The 17446-nt window shown below is 39.9% G+C and overlaps 1 protein-coding gene across 2 annotated transcripts in view; it reads right to left on the bottom strand.

Annotated features, from left to right (window-relative positions):
- WWP2 (WW domain containing E3 ubiquitin protein ligase 2) overlaps positions 1-17446 on the bottom strand; it is a 115221-nt gene that overhangs the window by 39774 nt on the left and 58001 nt on the right. For both annotated transcript variants that reach the window (XM_004690420.2, XM_012730680.1), the window contains one exon: positions 8125-8252. In XM_004690420.2, coding sequence (XP_004690477.1) covers positions 8125-8252 — 128 coding nt within the window. The remainder of the gene's footprint in view (positions 1-8124; positions 8253-17446) is intronic.

Consider the following 17446-nt stretch of genomic DNA (forward strand, 5'->3'; position numbering starts at 1 on the left):
AAACCTTCAAAGAAGAACTAATACCTACCCTCAAACTACTCCAAAAAAATTGAGGAAGAGTGAATGCTCTCAATCACTACAATTCACCACATCAATAAACAGGAAGATAAAAAAAGACCATATCAATAGGTTCAGGAAAGGTACTTGACAAGATTCAGCATCCACTTAAGATAAAAACACTAAATAAGATGGGTATGGAAGGAACATATTTCAAAAAAGGCCATATAAGACAAACCCCCAGCTAACAACATATTCAATGATAAGAAACTGAAAGCTTTTTCTCTAAGATCAAGTAGACAACAAGGATATCTATTTTCACAACTGTTCAACACAGTATTAAAATTCTAGTTAAAGCAATTAGGTAAGAGAGAGGGATAAAAGGAATCCAAATGAAAAAACACTCAACATTACTTATCATCAAGGAAATGCAAATAAACTCACAATGAGCTAATATCTCACACTGGTGAGAATGACTCATTTCAAAAAACCCCAAAACAGCAAATATTGCTGAAGGTATAAAGAAAAGGAAACACTTGTTCACTGTTGGTGGGAATGTAGACTGGACTAGCTCCGATAGAATACAATGTGGATGTGCCTTAAAATATTAAAGAGGGTGGGCCCTCCCTGGTGGCGCAGTGGGTTAAAGCACAGCACTGAAAATCTGAAGCCACTTCCTCATGAGTTCGATTCCCGCCTGCCCCGGAGGTGACCACATGGCGTGGCAGACCTCTCCTGACCCGCCCGCTGCTCCCCTCTGCAGTATGCTTCGTCGATCTGCCTGTTCTGTTCCCCACTTTGTGTCTGGTGAAGCCTTTCACCGCCCCTGAGCCTCTGGCCTGTACCCCGTTCTGTATGCACAAATAAATAAATCTTTAAAAAAAAAAAATTAAAGAGGGCTTTCCCTGGTGGCACAATGGGTTGAAGAACCACATTATGAAGTTCTACAAAGCCAGTGCAGCACAAATTCGATCCCCAGCCAGGGAGCTGACCCACATGGCGTAGCAGACCTCTCCAGACCCACCCACTGATCCCCTCCCCTGGAGGGGATCATGTAAAGTGAAATCAGTCAGAAGAAGAAAGATAAATGCTGGATGACTTCACTTACATGTGGCATAGAGAGAAAAAATACAAAGGAACTGACAAAAATGAGCCAAACTAGATGCTGGAAATAACAACTGTAGAATTGTGGCTACCAGAGAGGGATGGTGGCTGAAAGTAGAAACAAAGTGGGAACGGGGTTCCTATGATCTAGAGTAAAGGAATATGGGTGCTTTGGTGGTAGGTATGGTGTGGACAAACACATTTAGGAATAAAGCATAAATAGCACTTTAAGCTAATGTTACCTCAAGACAGGGGAAAAAAAAACAAACCTGATTTAAATGGCAACAAAACAAAACAAAAAAAGCCAAAGGCAAAGTGAAAAGAAAAAATTAGCAAACTGGGAAAAACAATTAGTAACTCAAATTACAGACTAATAGCCAATTTCTTTAACATGAAAAGAAACACTACAAATCCATCAGGAAAAGACAAAAAACTTGAACAGATGGCTCCACAGTAAAAGACAAATTTCCCCTAAACATAATAAAGATGCTCAATCTCTTTGAGACTAGAAATGCAATTTAAGACTACAACAAAATACCATATTTTAACCTATCAGATTGGCAAGAGTGAAAATATTTCATTATACACTGAGAAGCATTTAAGAAAAACTGGCATTTTCACACATTGGTGGTAGGAGTAGAAATTGATAGCACCTCTAAGGAGAATAGCTGGGCAATGTGAAAATTTAAAAGCAATCACTGGCTTTATTTGGATTTCACCAGATTTGCCACTAATGTCCTTTTACCGTTCCAACATCCACTCCAGGATCTTGCATTGCATTTAGCAAGCTCACATTCATTAGCCCATTGATCCTCCCAATGGCCCCATAAAGAAGATATTATTCTTCCCATTTGACTGAAGATAAAACTAAGTCTCACAAAGGTAGCACTCAGAGGTGCTGTGAAACAGAACCAATACTCAATTCCAGATATCAGGTGGGGGGGAGGGGGGTCTGAGGATGGTTAGCTGGCTTTCCTGAGTGGGGAGAAAAGCTGCTATGAAGTTGGAAAGGTAAATGGGGAAAATGGCAGTTGAAGTAGCTGATTTCTGCATCAGTGGGTATTTCACAAGGTACTCCTGTGGTGTTGGTTAAACACTCTTACTTTATGAATCAGATATTCATTCAGGACTAAGACATACTCTACTCACAGTTAGCCAAAAAAAAAAAGTCAGGGATAGGAAATTCTTTTTCTTAATCCTAGACACGCTGCCAGCACACTGTGTGTTCCAAGATCTTTAGGTGTGTGTGGTGGGAAACAGACTGGAACACACACCCATCTTTCAGCCCCCACACTAGGCCTTGTAGAAGGTGATCACCAACAATGAAGCTTTTTGAAACTGAAGCTCGGTTTATAACAGGATCCACAGAAAAATAGTATCTCTCACCTGTGAACACGAGAAAAGCACTCCCAATGCAACCAACTGATCACTCAGCTTTTCAAGGAACCCTCCCAAATTAGAAAGATACTCTCTAGTTAGCATAGCATAAAGTGGGTGAGGTTTATATAAAGGAAAGCGATTATATTAAATGAGAAAAAAGAAGAAAAGCTTCTAGAGGGACAAAGTCACTAGACATTACCTGATGGGAAAATTAAACCCCTTCCCGGCCGATGTAAGCTTCACACAATTTTCATTTAAGTTCTGTCACACTGCTAAAAAATTTCTGAAATGTTTTGAAAACACAAACTATCAAAGAATATTATGCACAAAAAGCTGTAAGACAGGACTAGCGCTTCCAGACATTAGAAAAATATACCATAACACATCAATAATCAAAATCAAATGGGATTAGCTCAAAACTGTAAATCAATAAATGGAATGATGAAATATCCCAAAAATGAATTCTCACATAAGACTATAACGAGTGATAAACACTAAGTTAAAAACCACAGTGAAAAAATTATTTTATGTTTCTAGGGTAACAGGATTCTAAGATAGAAGGAAAAATTCACTTAGACCCTGATTCTCATTATATTTACAGGTGTTTATACATATAAACACACACCATTATAAGTCCCTTGAAAATAAAAGGAAACTGGAATGGAGTTTTACAATCCATCTGAAAAAAGAAAATCTATTCACTATCAAAGCAAAGGTAAAACTACACACTTTGTTTTTAATACTCAGACATCATTATTTTCTTTAACTCCTTTTCTACAAAAATAGGGGAAAACATAATCATCATAAATATCACAGATAAAACATGTACCTAGATCCCCACTAGGATGGCAAATATCATAAAAAAATAACAAATGTTAATGCTCACATCTGTATTACTTACAATACGTAGGACATGGATGCAGCCGAAACATCTAGAGAAAAACATTGTGTCAAAAAGATATGGTATAGTCATACCATAGAATATCATACAGCCATAAAAAGGGTGAAATGCAGAATTTGAGAATTATGTGCATTAATGTTATCAGAACAATAAAAACAAGTAGTGAATAATTTACACAGCAAAGAAAAGTTTTGATAACAAAACACTTTAAAAAAAACATGAATATACTTTGGTTAAGAGGAAAGGAGAGGGGAAGGGATAAAAGAGTGATAAAAGGTGATGGGAGGGAAACACAGCAAAATAAAAAGGCTGCCAATGACGTGGTAAAATTCAAGCCCTCGTTCACTGCTTGTGGGAATAGAAAACAGTACAGCTGCTCTGGAGAAACAGTTTGAGGGCCCCTTAAAAAGTTAAACAAGGGAGGGAAATGCACGGGACTATGTTGGTGGCACAGGGGTGATTTGGTGATGGGAAACCCGTGGGGATTACAATTGAGATGAAAAAAAAATGTGCAAAATGATGTAAAAATAAACTTTTTAATAAAAAAATGTAAAAAAAAAAGAAATAAAATATTTCATTTGGCAAAAAAAAAAAAAAAAAGTTAAACAAGGAATTACCATATAACCCATCATACCTCCACTCATAGGTATATACTCAAAAGAATTAGAAGTAAGGACTCAAACAGGTAGCTGCACACCCATGTTCATAGCAGCATTATTCACAAAAGCCTTTTGGTGGACATACCCACATGTCTATCAACAGACAAACAGATAAATACAATGTGTATACATGGGAAAAGGCTGACTCTGTATGTACGTTACATGGGAGAATCTTGAAAACATTATGCAAAGTGAAATAAATCAGAGACAAAGCACAAAACATTTCACTAATAACAGGAGGTTCCTGCTATAAAGTAGACTAGAGGTTACTAGGGGTTAGGGCTGGGGATGGAGAAGAGAATGTTATTGCTTAAATGGTAGTTTCAGTCTGGGATGATGAGAGAGCTGTGGAAATGGATAGTAGTGTAGCCGCTCAACTTTGTAAATTAACTTAATGCCATTGTATTATACACTTAAGGATGGCTTAAATTGTATTATATTATGCATTATTGTGTTAAATTATGATAGATATATTTTATCACAACTTGAACCAAAACTTGTTCCTAGAATACATGAACCTCTAAAATAAAACCTCTAAATCCCCAAGGAACAAGTAATCCAACACTATGAAATAAGCCACAATCAAGTAACTAATAACTGAAAAGATGCAATGAGGTTAAGTAATAAGGTGACACTTAGTACCTGTTAGTAAAATGAAAAACTAGTATCAACAAGGAAATAGCAGGAAAAATAAGCCTCATGTACCACTTAACAAAAAGCTTACATTGTTTTTGAACATACAATTAATTGCTCAGTCCTTCTGGAAAGGAATATGGTGACAAACGCCATTTTTAAAACTCATTGACTCAAGAATTTTATTTAAAAAAAGTTTTATTCAAAAAACAAAACTGAGGCTCTCCCTGGTGGCGCAGCAGGTTAAAGCACTGTACAAAGAAGCTTAAGCCACTTCCGCATGAGTTCGATTCCCGCCTGCCCCCGGAGGAGACCACATGGCGTGGCAGACCTCTCCTGACCCGCCCGCTGCTCCCCTCAGCAGTGTACTTCGTTGATCTGCCTGTTCTGCACCCCACTCTGTCTCTGGTGAATCCTCTCACCCTCCGCATTACTGGCCTGTACTCCAGTTCTGTATGAATAAATAAATAAGTCTTTAAAAAAAAAAAAAAACTGTATCCAAAGATGCTGACATTGGGTTTTTGTTTTACAACAGGGAAAATACACACAAGAATTGAGAAAGAATTAAATTAATTTTGGCATTATTAATTATCAAACAGATAAGGCCACTGAAAAGTAAATAAGAACATGATACACGGAAGTTGTGTAGAAAGTAGTAAAGTGAAAAAGAGGTCTGTGGTTTATGTGTTATAATCCACATAATTACGACACAATTATACTGCATGGCATTAATCATGAAAAATCAAAACTAGCCTTGAGAGCTCACTACGTCCCAGGCATTGTGCCAAGTGCACTACATGTTTTATATAATTCATCCCTCGTAACAATCCTATAAAATAAATACTCTTGTACTACAGTTTCATTAATGAGAAAACAAAAGCCCAGCAAGTCACTGGCCCTGTATCATACACAGAGGATCAGAGTCTGAGCACAGCCAATGTGAGTCCCAAACCTGTGAATGGAAATCATATTTAAGGGAGGAATGAGAGTCATAAGTTTTTGGGTAAGGTTTTCAATAAAAAATCAGAAAGTAAATCATTGCATGCCAGTCTCCACGAAGTGCTGTGCTGTTAGTCTAGTTCTCAATTCCACCACATCTAAAAGTTAGAAAAGTTATATTTATGCAGACAGGCTGCCATTCACTTTCATTTTATAAAAATGGATACTTTACAGTTGTGACAACATAAAAAAAAAAAAAAAAACACCTGGAACTTAGCTTCATTTTTAACCTAAATGTCTTTTTCACGCTAACTGCAGAGCACAGCCAAAAAAGGCTTGCTAAATTAATCTTATGCATCTGTGGAAACATTTTCTGGAGGCACAGCTCACTACTACCTCTGCCTTGGTCCTCACGATTCTACCAGCAGCTCATTAAGGATGGATATGTCTTCACTCACATCCTCAAGTCCCCTTCTAGTCTTGCTTCTGAAAAAGGGGGGCTCTGTCTACTACCCAAAAGAAATGTGAGATGTTTTTGCACCCCTGGATAGACAATGTAGAGTCAATGAAGAGGCTGTCAGTGAGGAGAAGTGAACAGGCAGCAGAGCAAAAGGAGACAGACAAGATGGAGGCCAATGCTTTAGTGTTTCAACAAGGAAAATCCCTCAAATACAAAAAAAAAAAAATCCCTCAACTGTAACTACTATCTTTCCCAAGTTGGGCTTTGGAAACAATGTGGGCATTTAGATACAACAATGGAAACATTTCTAAGGCAGTTTGGGGTTCGGGATATTCAGCTTTCTCAAGATATGGCCAGCACCTGCCTCATCTGCTGAAACATAAAGACCCTGGAGAGGACAACATGAAAAAGTGCCTAAAAATAAACACAGGGGAAACAGAGCATAGCAAATGTCCAAGACATTACCATGTAAAAGATATTACCATATAAAAGATATTACCATGTAAAAACAATTTACCAATAGGTCTTACAGGAAAGACAGAGATGGCTGACGGAAACTAGCATCACCATTACCATAGGCTCCTGAAGAAAAGTGGTCAGTGTGCGGCTACGGCCTCCAAGAAATTACTGTTCCCAAAGGCCTGTTCACCTTCCTATTTAAAAATGCTGTCTCCTCCCTCTATAAGGCCACCAATTTTTCTAAAACAAGTAGGTTCACTGGCACTCATGAGTTGCATATAGTTTTATGTCACACAGTCCATAACTACCACCTTGCTGTCACCTTCATACAGACTGGAAAAAACAGACACTTGGGATGTCACAATGCTTGGATATGTGGCTGGCATAAGTGTGCCAGGGGAGTGGAGATGGCAACCTCTCATCCACATCACCTCCCACTACTCCAAGTCCTCAAGGCTCAGGGAAAACTAGCTGACTCAGTCCCTTCAGACTGGTCCCAAACTCCAGGGAGAATGCTACCACACACACAGTGAGTCTGGCAGAGCACAAAAGATCCCTTGCTGTCATCATTGTCACAGACAATAGTATAATTAAACACCAGTGGGCCTCAAAGGGGCTCTGAAGCCCTCATTTGGTGCTTCCAGAACTAAAAGCCCAAATTGACTTCTCCCACTCAATATTTTTGTCACACAAAAGACAGTGGCAATGCTTCTGTGAATAGCTCTGCAGCTCTGGATTACTTGTCCTTCATGCCACAACTCTATGATCACCAGTAGCTACAAAATTATCTCACTATCACTTGACCAATTTAGACACCTCCATGTCCCATATACAGTTTATCATAGCAAACATCCACGTCCTCCCCAACAGCCCCAAACTAAGACAAATTGCCAAGTGATTAGCAGTCACTAGATTTTTGATAATCTTCAAGAAGTTTAGAAAAATCACCTTTTTCCTTTAAAAGTCGACACTGTCCCAATGAGACAGAAGGAAAGCATAAGATAAAGATAAAATGATAAAAACCAACTTGTTCTGAAATAGGACGTTAGCTGCATGCTGATGGGGAAGCAGAGCCAAGTGTCGCACTGATCCGTGTCGATGTGGGAGAGTATGTATGTCTCAGAGGGGACAGACATACTCCAGAGAACAACCGCAGCATGTGTCCTAGCTTTGCTCTAGTCAACATCCTAACCTGCTCACCAGTGCTGCCATCTACTCTAAACCAACTTCATTCTTAGCAACAATACTTAGTCTTCTTTCCCCAAACTTTGATATAAATGAAGAAAATAAAAGATTTGTCGGGTGTAACTAGTAACTGCTCCCAAAGAAAATTCAGTGTTAATAATAGATAAATAGAAAAATCTGTGTGAAGAGATATTTCAGCAGAGTGCAAAATGGTGAATGACCTTGGCTCTATAGAATATACCAGAGATAAAAGAACATGGACCCATGGAAAAATGGGTGTATACAAATTCATTTTAGTGTTGGGAGTCCTCTACATTCTAATATAACAAGTAAGGTCCTGACTCTAAATAAGAACAATTTAGAGGCCGCAGCATCAGTCCAGGCTGCCATTCTGGGCTGTCACTCACCTGTGCCATTGGCCAAGCCACTATGGCTTGGGTTCTTGATGGGCTGGCGATGCCGGTTGCTGGTACTTGGGCTTTGCTCGCTGCTTGCTGTGGTTGTTCTGGCTGAACCACCTGTATGCCTGTGCGTCCTAGGGGTTCAAAGTATAAAGCAGACTGATATAAAAAATTGAAAAAAATAAGACATAAATCCCACCTAAGTCACCATATTCCCTCACTATTTATTTGCAGTAAGATGTTCATTAGCCCCTCTAGTCTTTTACTCAATGGAAGCTGTTTCCACACAGAGAAATCCAGGTAAGCTTCCAGTCTGGTCAAAGCCCAAAAGGCAACTTTGTGCAAACTTTTCCATTTGAAGTAAACAAATTCAGAGTGAATTGCCCCACATCTGAAATAACTGGCAAAATATCCTGTGCCCATCACACTATTTTTATTGGGCTCAAATGTAAGAAATAAACAAGATCATTGGACAGGCTACAGATGAAATATTTCCCCTGTTAGGCAAAGAGAGCCCAAAAATTAATCCAAATCCCTTTCTCTAGGACTAAAAAGGTTCTTTCTCTGGGAAGAGAATACAAGTGGTTTAAGTCATCTTGGCCAATGCCTATATTAACATGTTTTACCTAGAAAAGATGACTGAAGGATTCATTCAACTAAATGAGGAATGGTACAAAAAGGGATGTAGATCAGAAACAAGGTGGTGGAATATAGCAGCAGAGAACCTAGCTGATATCTGTAGGTAATATGAGATTATAGGCGGTAGACCTTCTCAAGGTCCTTTCACTGCCTGACTTCATTCAGTGCAAATATCTAAGCCATCCTGCCTTTCAGTTCAGCTGTTTTATCAAAAAAGATCATTGTATTACTCAGTACTACTATTACTTTTCAATAATGATTTAAATGTTACCCAGTGAAGAATGATTATATCAACAGATACAGAGAAAACATTTCACTAGACACAGTACCACTTATGATAAAAAAAAAAATCTTAACTAAATGGAAATGGAGAGAATGTATCTGAACATAATAAAGGCTATATATCACAAATCTACATTCAACTGCAACTGAAGTAATGAAAAACTGCAAGCTTTTCCTTTAAGATCAGTAACAAGACAAGGGTGCCCACTACCACTATTTTTATTTAACTTAGTATTAGAGATTTTAGCTAGAACAATTTCATAAAAAGAAATAAAAGGAACTCAAATTTGAAAAGAAAGTATCATTATTTGCAGAAAATCTGATCATATATAAAAGACCCAAAGATTCTACCCCCCCACAAAAAAAACTTAGAAACAATAAAGTGACGAGCTATAAATACATGAAATTCTGTTGCATTTCTATATGCAAATAACATGAAGAAGATAAGTAATTATGAAAACAATCTCATTTACAATCACATCAAAAAGAATTAATGTCTAGGAATAAATTTAACAAGGAAGGTGAAAGATCTATGCAATTAAAAACTGTAAGACATTGTAAACACATAGAGTATGACAAAGAGATGGAGAGCTATCCTGTGTTCATGGATGTAGACCAGACTACCAAAAGTAATATATACAGTTGCAATGAAATCTCTATCAAAATTCCAATGGTATCTTTCAAGGAAAACAAAAGAACTCTAAAATGTATATATATGAAACCACACAAGACCCTAAACAGCTAAAGCAAGTTGGGAGAGGGGGGAGAAAATGAAGGCATCATGTTACTCAATTTCAAATTACATTATAAAGCAACAGTAATTAGAACAATCTGGTAAGCCTTCCCTGGTGGCCAACAGGTTAGGACGCAGCACTGCAAGCTAGCCGCAACCGCCGCAGTGTGTGTGCTTCAGTGAGAATTCCATCCCTAGCCCTGGAGGTGATCCACATGGCGCAGCAGACCTCTCCTGTCTGGCCCGCTGCTCCCTGCAGCAGTGTACTTTGTCGATCTGCCTGTTCTGCTCCCCACTCTGACTCTCGTGAATTCTCTCACCGCCTCTGCACCTCTGGCCTGTACCCCACTTCTGTATGCATAAATACATATATAAATAAATCTTTAAAAAATAAGAAGAATCTGGTAGTAGAATAAAAATATACAATGGAACAGAGTCAAGAACCCAGAAATAAATCCATACTTATACTGACACACTGTAACACCAGAACCAAGAACACACAATGGAGGAAGGAAAATCTCTTCAGCAAATGGTGTTGGGATCCTGAATAGCCACATGCACAAGAATGGAACTGGGTTACTCTCTAACTCCAACACAAAAGAAAATTCAAGTATAGCCAAGGATTTAGATACTGAGATGTATCACCTGACTGCAAGTAAGGGGAATACAAAGCAGAATTCAGGGCAGCAAACATCCAAATGGAGGATTCTCAGGTCAACCACACTCCCCATAGGGAATAAACAGATGACTGTACTATTCTCCTGGTGAGAGAGGCCTGTACCCCTCCTGTTCTTTGGAGAGTCTTTGGCCCTTTCTTTGGACTCTCCTAACTTTCCTGGAAAGTGTAGTCATTTGTCTGGTGTTTGCCAGGTTTAAGTAACTTATTCAAAAGCATTTCAGGGCTTTCCTAATTGTTTATTGCAAGGCAAGGTAAACTGATTATCAGTTTCACAGGCTTCCCAGAAATGTGACTATGTGCTGCAGACCAGACCCCAGGCAGACTAAGAACTCTTTCTATAGTTTCTCACCCCAGTCCTTAAATCAGGTAGCTTTCAGCCAGCCATACTAAATATTTACATATAAAGATACAAGCAACAATAATCCAAGTGAAAAGAAAAGCTCTGAGAAAGCATAAATAACAACAATTTGAAAAATGGGCAAAGCATACAAAGATAAGTCAGAGGGCAAAAATACAATAGCAAATATAAGTGTGATAAAAGCCACAATTTTTTAAAACCTAAATAAATGCTTTTCCAAACCAGAGAGAGAGATCTCCATTCAATACAATTCTAAAATTCTAGGGCACATACATGTTACCAGTCTCTACGTGATGCATTGGCCATATACACAGGTGAATTAGCAAGCCAGAAGGGCTTAACATGGGAGTTCAGAGGGTAGAGAAAGAAAGACGGGCAGACAGGCACCTTCTCCTGGCAGAGAAACAGAATTGTTCAGAGAACAATCTATAACATGACACCACATGATATAGGAGGTGATACTACCACATACAGCATCAGTAACAACACTGACTATGGAATTATATAAAATTCACTGGGCTGGATTATGTTCTAGGTATGATATGTTTTACTGTGTGTGTGTAATCTCATTTAATGTGGCAATACTGGAAGAAGCTTACTATTATTATGCCCATTTTACAGATAAGAATATACAGAACAGTACTGTGGAAAGTAAGCAGTAGAGCAAAGACTCAAATTCAGTGACACAGGATCAAGAGTCCATGGTCGCTAGGTGGAGGCTGGCAAACCTAGACTTAAGTTTAATTCCTCATAGATGATACTTCCACTGATCCGGGCCAATGGTGAGGTCATGGCCTCTAGTAGAAAGTTCTCATGCTGGGGGATTCCACCCCCACCCAAACATTTCTTCTAGCACAACACCCAGGTTCAGTATGTTAAGACAAATTTCAACACAACAATTCTAGGACACTCCTAGGTGACTGTTAAGTCTCTCCACAACTGACTTCTCCAGCACAAGAAATCTTTTTTTGACAAGATGGGCCATAGCCAAAATGTTAACAGTGATCTTCTTTGGGTGTTGGGAAAATGGATGCCTTTAGCATTTCCTGTTTTGCTTTTCCAGAAGTTTCTACTTCATTGAGTTTATACACATTTCAGTAAGAAAAAAAAAAACACAATTTTTCAAAATGAAATAAGATTATTATAGGGTCAAATTTACAAAAAGAAGAAGTGTACCAAGCCCTGATGTCTTTGGTATTATAATACTGCATGGCAGTTAAAAATGGAGAGAGAGACCAACTAGGCTGTGGAAATAAAGATTTAATTTGGACTCTCTTTTTCCATCTTATTTTTCCCTGAGCTAATTTCATAAATCAAAACCTGTTAACCACACCTCAGTCAAGAAAAATATCAAGTCCCCACTTCATGGGAAGAAACGTCAGTATTGAGCATTTTACCACAATTCCTCATCGAAAGCAGAACAAGTATAGACTCGTTCCAAAGAGAAAGTAGTCACGGATGTCTGTATATGTGTTGAGGGCAGAGAGTTTGAGAGACAAAAAAGGTTGATTTCAGCCAAGAATCCCCTTAAAAGGGAAAGAAAGTCTCTCTGATCGGGTACTCAGCCCATAGCAGAGGGCTGGATCCCTCAAGGAGCAGTAGCATATGTACAACACAGAAAATGCAGCATCTGTCCTGTCACCCACACAGATTCTAAGCAGCTGGGACAGTTTCCAGTCACCCAGGTTCCTTGTCCCTCTGCAGAGCAACTGGGCATGACAACAGGGTGGGTCACTTTATTCCCCAGGCTCCTCCTTCCCTTCCCCGAAAGGGCATGTGGTCAGAATTGAGAGGGAATACTTTCAGAAATGTTTAACCACTAATGATAGCAGCTCACCCTGAATAACAGGCTGGAGCTGAGCGGGAGTTAGCCAGTAAACCAGGGGCAGCTGGGACCACTTTGCATGAATTGCAGCCTCCCTGCCCATGGCCCACCGCCACCCCAGTATCTCCCACCACACGCACACATACACCATACACCCCACAATTCCTCCAGATTCACTCACATACATTACACACATACACTCTTTCCCTGGGTTCACACACACACATATACCCTGCCCTCTCCCCCCAGGTTCTCCCCTTGCCCCAAATCTGGAGTTCCCACTTTTTTCCTCTTGAATTACCTTTAAAATTAGGCTCTTAGAAGGAAGAAAAAGCCTCACCGTATGAGGGAAATCTTCTCTTCAGCAGTTTCCTCTCTTGGAGGACTCACTCAACCCTTAAAAGATGGGACTGTGTCGTGATTAAAAGCTGGCCTGGATGCTGAAACCACACACCATATGCCAAAATAGTATCAGTACAAAAGTGGGGGTGATGGGTGGAGAAGAGTTGGGCCCCACCACAGACAGCCCTGGCTTCAGCCCTGCTGATGACTTCAACCTTGGCCTGGTCCTGCCACCAATTGGGGAATTGAGGGGTAGGAGGCTGGGCGCAAGGGAAAGGAGAGATGCAGCCTCGAGGACTGTCAGAAGAAGGCAGATCATCTATGCCAATAGGGACAACTCCACAGATGGTTTCAAGTCACCGAGGTACACAGATTCAGCTCTTTTTATAGCATGTCCACTTGGAATGCTGCTGTGTCCTTCCAAAGTTCTTCCCTTAGAAACTGAGGCCTCCTTAAGGAAAGCCAATCAAAGTCAGGACCTTGGGACTCTCCCCGCAATCTGATGCAGGTAAGACCCTCCAGACAGGGTGTTCCAGTTTGCTGTTCACAGTGCTGGCCACAGTCCTTGGCTACACCCTGAGAGCCACAGCAGTGGGCAACGAGGACATCCAGTTTGGCCCTTCAGGAAGGCTACTGAATTGCATGCAATTTTTATTTCCTGAGCACTAGCCCTGTTCTTGCAACAAAACAAAAAGAATCTCTGGCCTCAAGGAGCTAACATTAGTGGAAATGCAATGAGTAGTAATTCTATTCAGACTTAAGTTTTCATCACACCAAACAATGCTGGTGTTTCAGAGTCACTTGGGGAGGGGGGGCCTGGTATAGAGAGGGTGATGGCTTGGCTGATGGCTGGATCTTACCAGCCAGCATAGCTTTACAGGCCATTGTCACACAGGCAACAGTTTATGTGGCATAATTAAATGAACAAAACTTTCTTTGTTTTAAAAAAGGAAGCCAGTTTTACCAAAGATAACGTTAAGTGAAAGCAAAATAATGTGATGGATCATAAGCCAGACCACAACATTTTTTGCTAAATAAAAAGTGGAATCAAAAATTGGTGGTGGCTCAGTTTTAAGATCCATTAAGTCTAGCATATCCTTTTTGTGGAAAGTGATTTTAAAAAGTGGTTGGTGGCTTTACCAGAATTCAAAACTTTTGCTCTCCAAAGACACTGTCAAGAAAATGAAAACACAATTCATAGAATGGAAAAAAATATTTGCCAGACACTTATCTAATAAACAACTTAGATCCCAAATGTATTTTACATCAGGAGAGGGAGAAGAGGGGAAAAAAGCAAAAACTCAATAATCAGAAAAAAATACAAAAGATAATCAAGACTGTAACACACACTTTATCAGAGAAGATCTGTAGATGGCAAATAAGCACATGAAAAGATTATCAACATCAGAGAAGCAAGTTAAACCATATACACCCCAACTAGGATGGACAAAGTGAAACAAAACAAAAGAAAAAACTGACAGGGAGCCCAACGAAGTACAGCCACTTTGAAAAGCAGTTTCTTATAAAGTTAAACAAGCATTTAGCTGACATTCAACTCCTACGGAGTCATAGAAGGGAAAACAAATGTTAACATAATACCTGAAGGCAAATGATTGCAGTGATTTTTATTACTAATTTCTCAAACTGCAAAAAATCCATAGTCTGGTGAATGAACAGACTATGTTATATCCATACAGTGGAGTACTACTCAGCAAATAAAAGAAACTACTGCTCCTTGCAGTAACATCAATTAATCTCAAATGCATTTTGCTAACTGAACACAGGTGCTGAGTGCAGGGAGGACATAGAGGGCATCATTCCACTATCTTGACATTCAGAAAAAGTCAAACTACAGATCAGTGTTTGCCAGCAGATGGGGATAAAAGGGTGAGCACTCTGAGTTAGATAAAACTTTAGCTTGAGGGTCCTCCCTGGTGGCACAGCGGGTTAAAGCACAGCACTAAGAAGCTAAAGCCACTTCAGCATGAGTTCGATCCCTGCCCGGAAGGTGACTCACAAGGCGCAGCAGACTTCTCCTGGCCAGGCCACTGCTCCCCTCAGCAGTGTACTTCGTCGATCTGCCTGTTCTGCTCCCCACTCTGTCTCAGGTGAAGACTACCCCTGTACCTCTGGCCTGTACCCCAGTTCTGTATGCATTAAAAAAAAAAAAAACTTTATCTTGATAATGGTGGTGGTTTCCAGACCAAAGATTTTGTTCAAAACCCACGGAACTGCACACTATGTAAGCTATACCTCAACAAACCTAATTTAATAATTTTAAAAAGCAATTCATGTGTTTCAGCCAGTGCAAAAACTATCCATCCCATTTAAAAAACAAAAAAGAAAATGAGCAAAAGTTTTAACAGAAAACAAGAGGACTAATGGGAGGTGGCTTTAAGCCCTACTTGGGACTCTGCAAAGAATGTGCAGCAATAACTGTGGGGACTCTTCAAAGCCAGGGGCATCATGTCTTCCAATTGTCAAGAAGTTGTAGGTAACCATATACCAGGCTCCCAGCATAATTTCCAATTTTAGTAAAAAAGACCCAGAACAAAAAGGGAGGTTCTTTCCTCTGGGATTCATGACTTAATATCTGAGCTCAACTGAAGAGAAGTTTCAAGGTATAACTGGTAGTGAGTGTTCCTCTATTCAAAATGTGACAATATCAGCTGCCGAAGTAAAAATTGCCTAATAATCTTAGAACTCCTCATGTTCCCAGTCAGGGAATCAATGTTTGCCTAGGAGGATTAGAGTCCAGAGGGTGGCACCTCCTTGTGCTCAGAGCTGGGCATTGTCTTTTAATAGCAGCATGGAAACAAAATTGAGTGAGGCTGGACTGTTTCCAGAAAGACAGAAGGGGGTGGGGAGTGGGGACAGAGCACTTAAAATAGAAGCGTGGAAAAAGAATGGGAAGCAGTGATGGGAAAAGAAACCCTTTCTCCATTCAGAGAGGTATCAATAAGCAAACTTACTTTAGCCTGTATCCTCCTCATTCAAGAGTAGATTAGGGAGGAAAGGGGAAAAAAACAGGGAGAGAAAGAAAAGGGAGAGGTGAGAAGAGAAAGGCACAATTAAGAGTTAAAATGAGACCATTCTAGGCCTTCCCAGGGTAATTTACACTCCTCTCCACGCCCTCTCTAAGCTGCCAGCCTCAGAAATGACAGGAAGGTAAAAATAAAACTCCTGCCAGGTCCACTCTACCTTACAGAGAGACGAATGATTTACTTTTGCCCAAAATGCTGGCATTCAGAGCCTCGTGGCAACTTTATTAAAGTCAAAACTTCATCTGTAGAGAGAATGTACAATCAATTCTGACTCATCTAATCTAATTTCAGGTTGGATGTTGGGTTTGACTGAAAACACCACAGTACCCTCTCACTCTTAAGAGGGAGCGCTTAGGTTCAGAGGAAGGTGTTTGCTGTCCTCGTCTACCCCCACTTGAGGCTCCTAAAACTTGGACAGCAGCCCTTGATTCACTGGTCCTGTGGTCTAAGATGGTCTGACCTGAGTTGCAAGGGCATCTGTGTGACATGACACATCACAAAGACAGGAAGTCAGAAGTGAGGTAAGCTCCAAAAAGTATATTCAACAGACAGGCCTTAAAATGGTCCTCTTAACCTCCTCCCGAGGAAAATTCAGAGGCTTTGCGATCAACTCGCCTGACACACTCTTCTCTGGAATCTTCACCCAGCTGGCTCCTAATCCAGATCTAGCTCTAAATGTACCTCCTGAACCCAGCTACAGTAACCCTACACATGATCTTGTACAGCATTTTAATCATTCCATGATGGCATTTCTGTTTGTGATTATTTGTTTGTGTGTTTAATATCTATCTCCAACAAGGTCTATGAGAGCAGGGAGCTTTTTTTTTTTTTATTAAAAAGTTTATTTTTACATCATTTTGCACATTTTTTTTTTCATCTCAATTGTAATCCCCACGGGTTTCCCATCACCAAATCACCCCTATGCCACCACCATAGTCCCGTGCATTTCCCTCCCTTCCCCCCCTCCCCGTTTTTGGTCCCATTCCCCACTCCATCCCCACAGAATGTCTCTGGTCTGTGGTTGTTCATTATTTTTGTTATTTTCTCGCCTGGTCCATTATACTCCTGCTATGAGTGAAACCATCCGGTATTTTTCTTTCTCTTTCTGGCTTATCTCACTAAGCATGATCTTTTCTAGCTCCATCCAAGTTGCTGCAAAAACATGTGTTTCTCTTTTTTGGTTGCTGAGTAATATTCCATTGTATATATGTACCACATCTTTCTAATCCAGTCATCTACTTTTGGGCATTTGGGCTGCTTCCATGTTTTTCCAATTGTAAATAAAGCAGCAATAAACATGGGGGTACAAGTATCTTTTTCAATCAGTGTTTTTGTGTCTTTTGGGTAGATACCTAGGAGTGGGATTGCTGGGTCATAGGGAAGCTCCATGTTTAGCAGTTTGAGGAACCTCCAAACAGTTTTCCAT

This window comes from Condylura cristata, unplaced genomic scaffold, assembly GCF_000260355.1.
Source record: "Condylura cristata isolate star-nosed mole 26May11 unplaced genomic scaffold, ConCri1.0 scaffold00028, whole genome shotgun sequence".
Classification (NCBI taxonomy): Eukaryota; Metazoa; Chordata; class Mammalia; order Eulipotyphla; family Talpidae; genus Condylura; species Condylura cristata.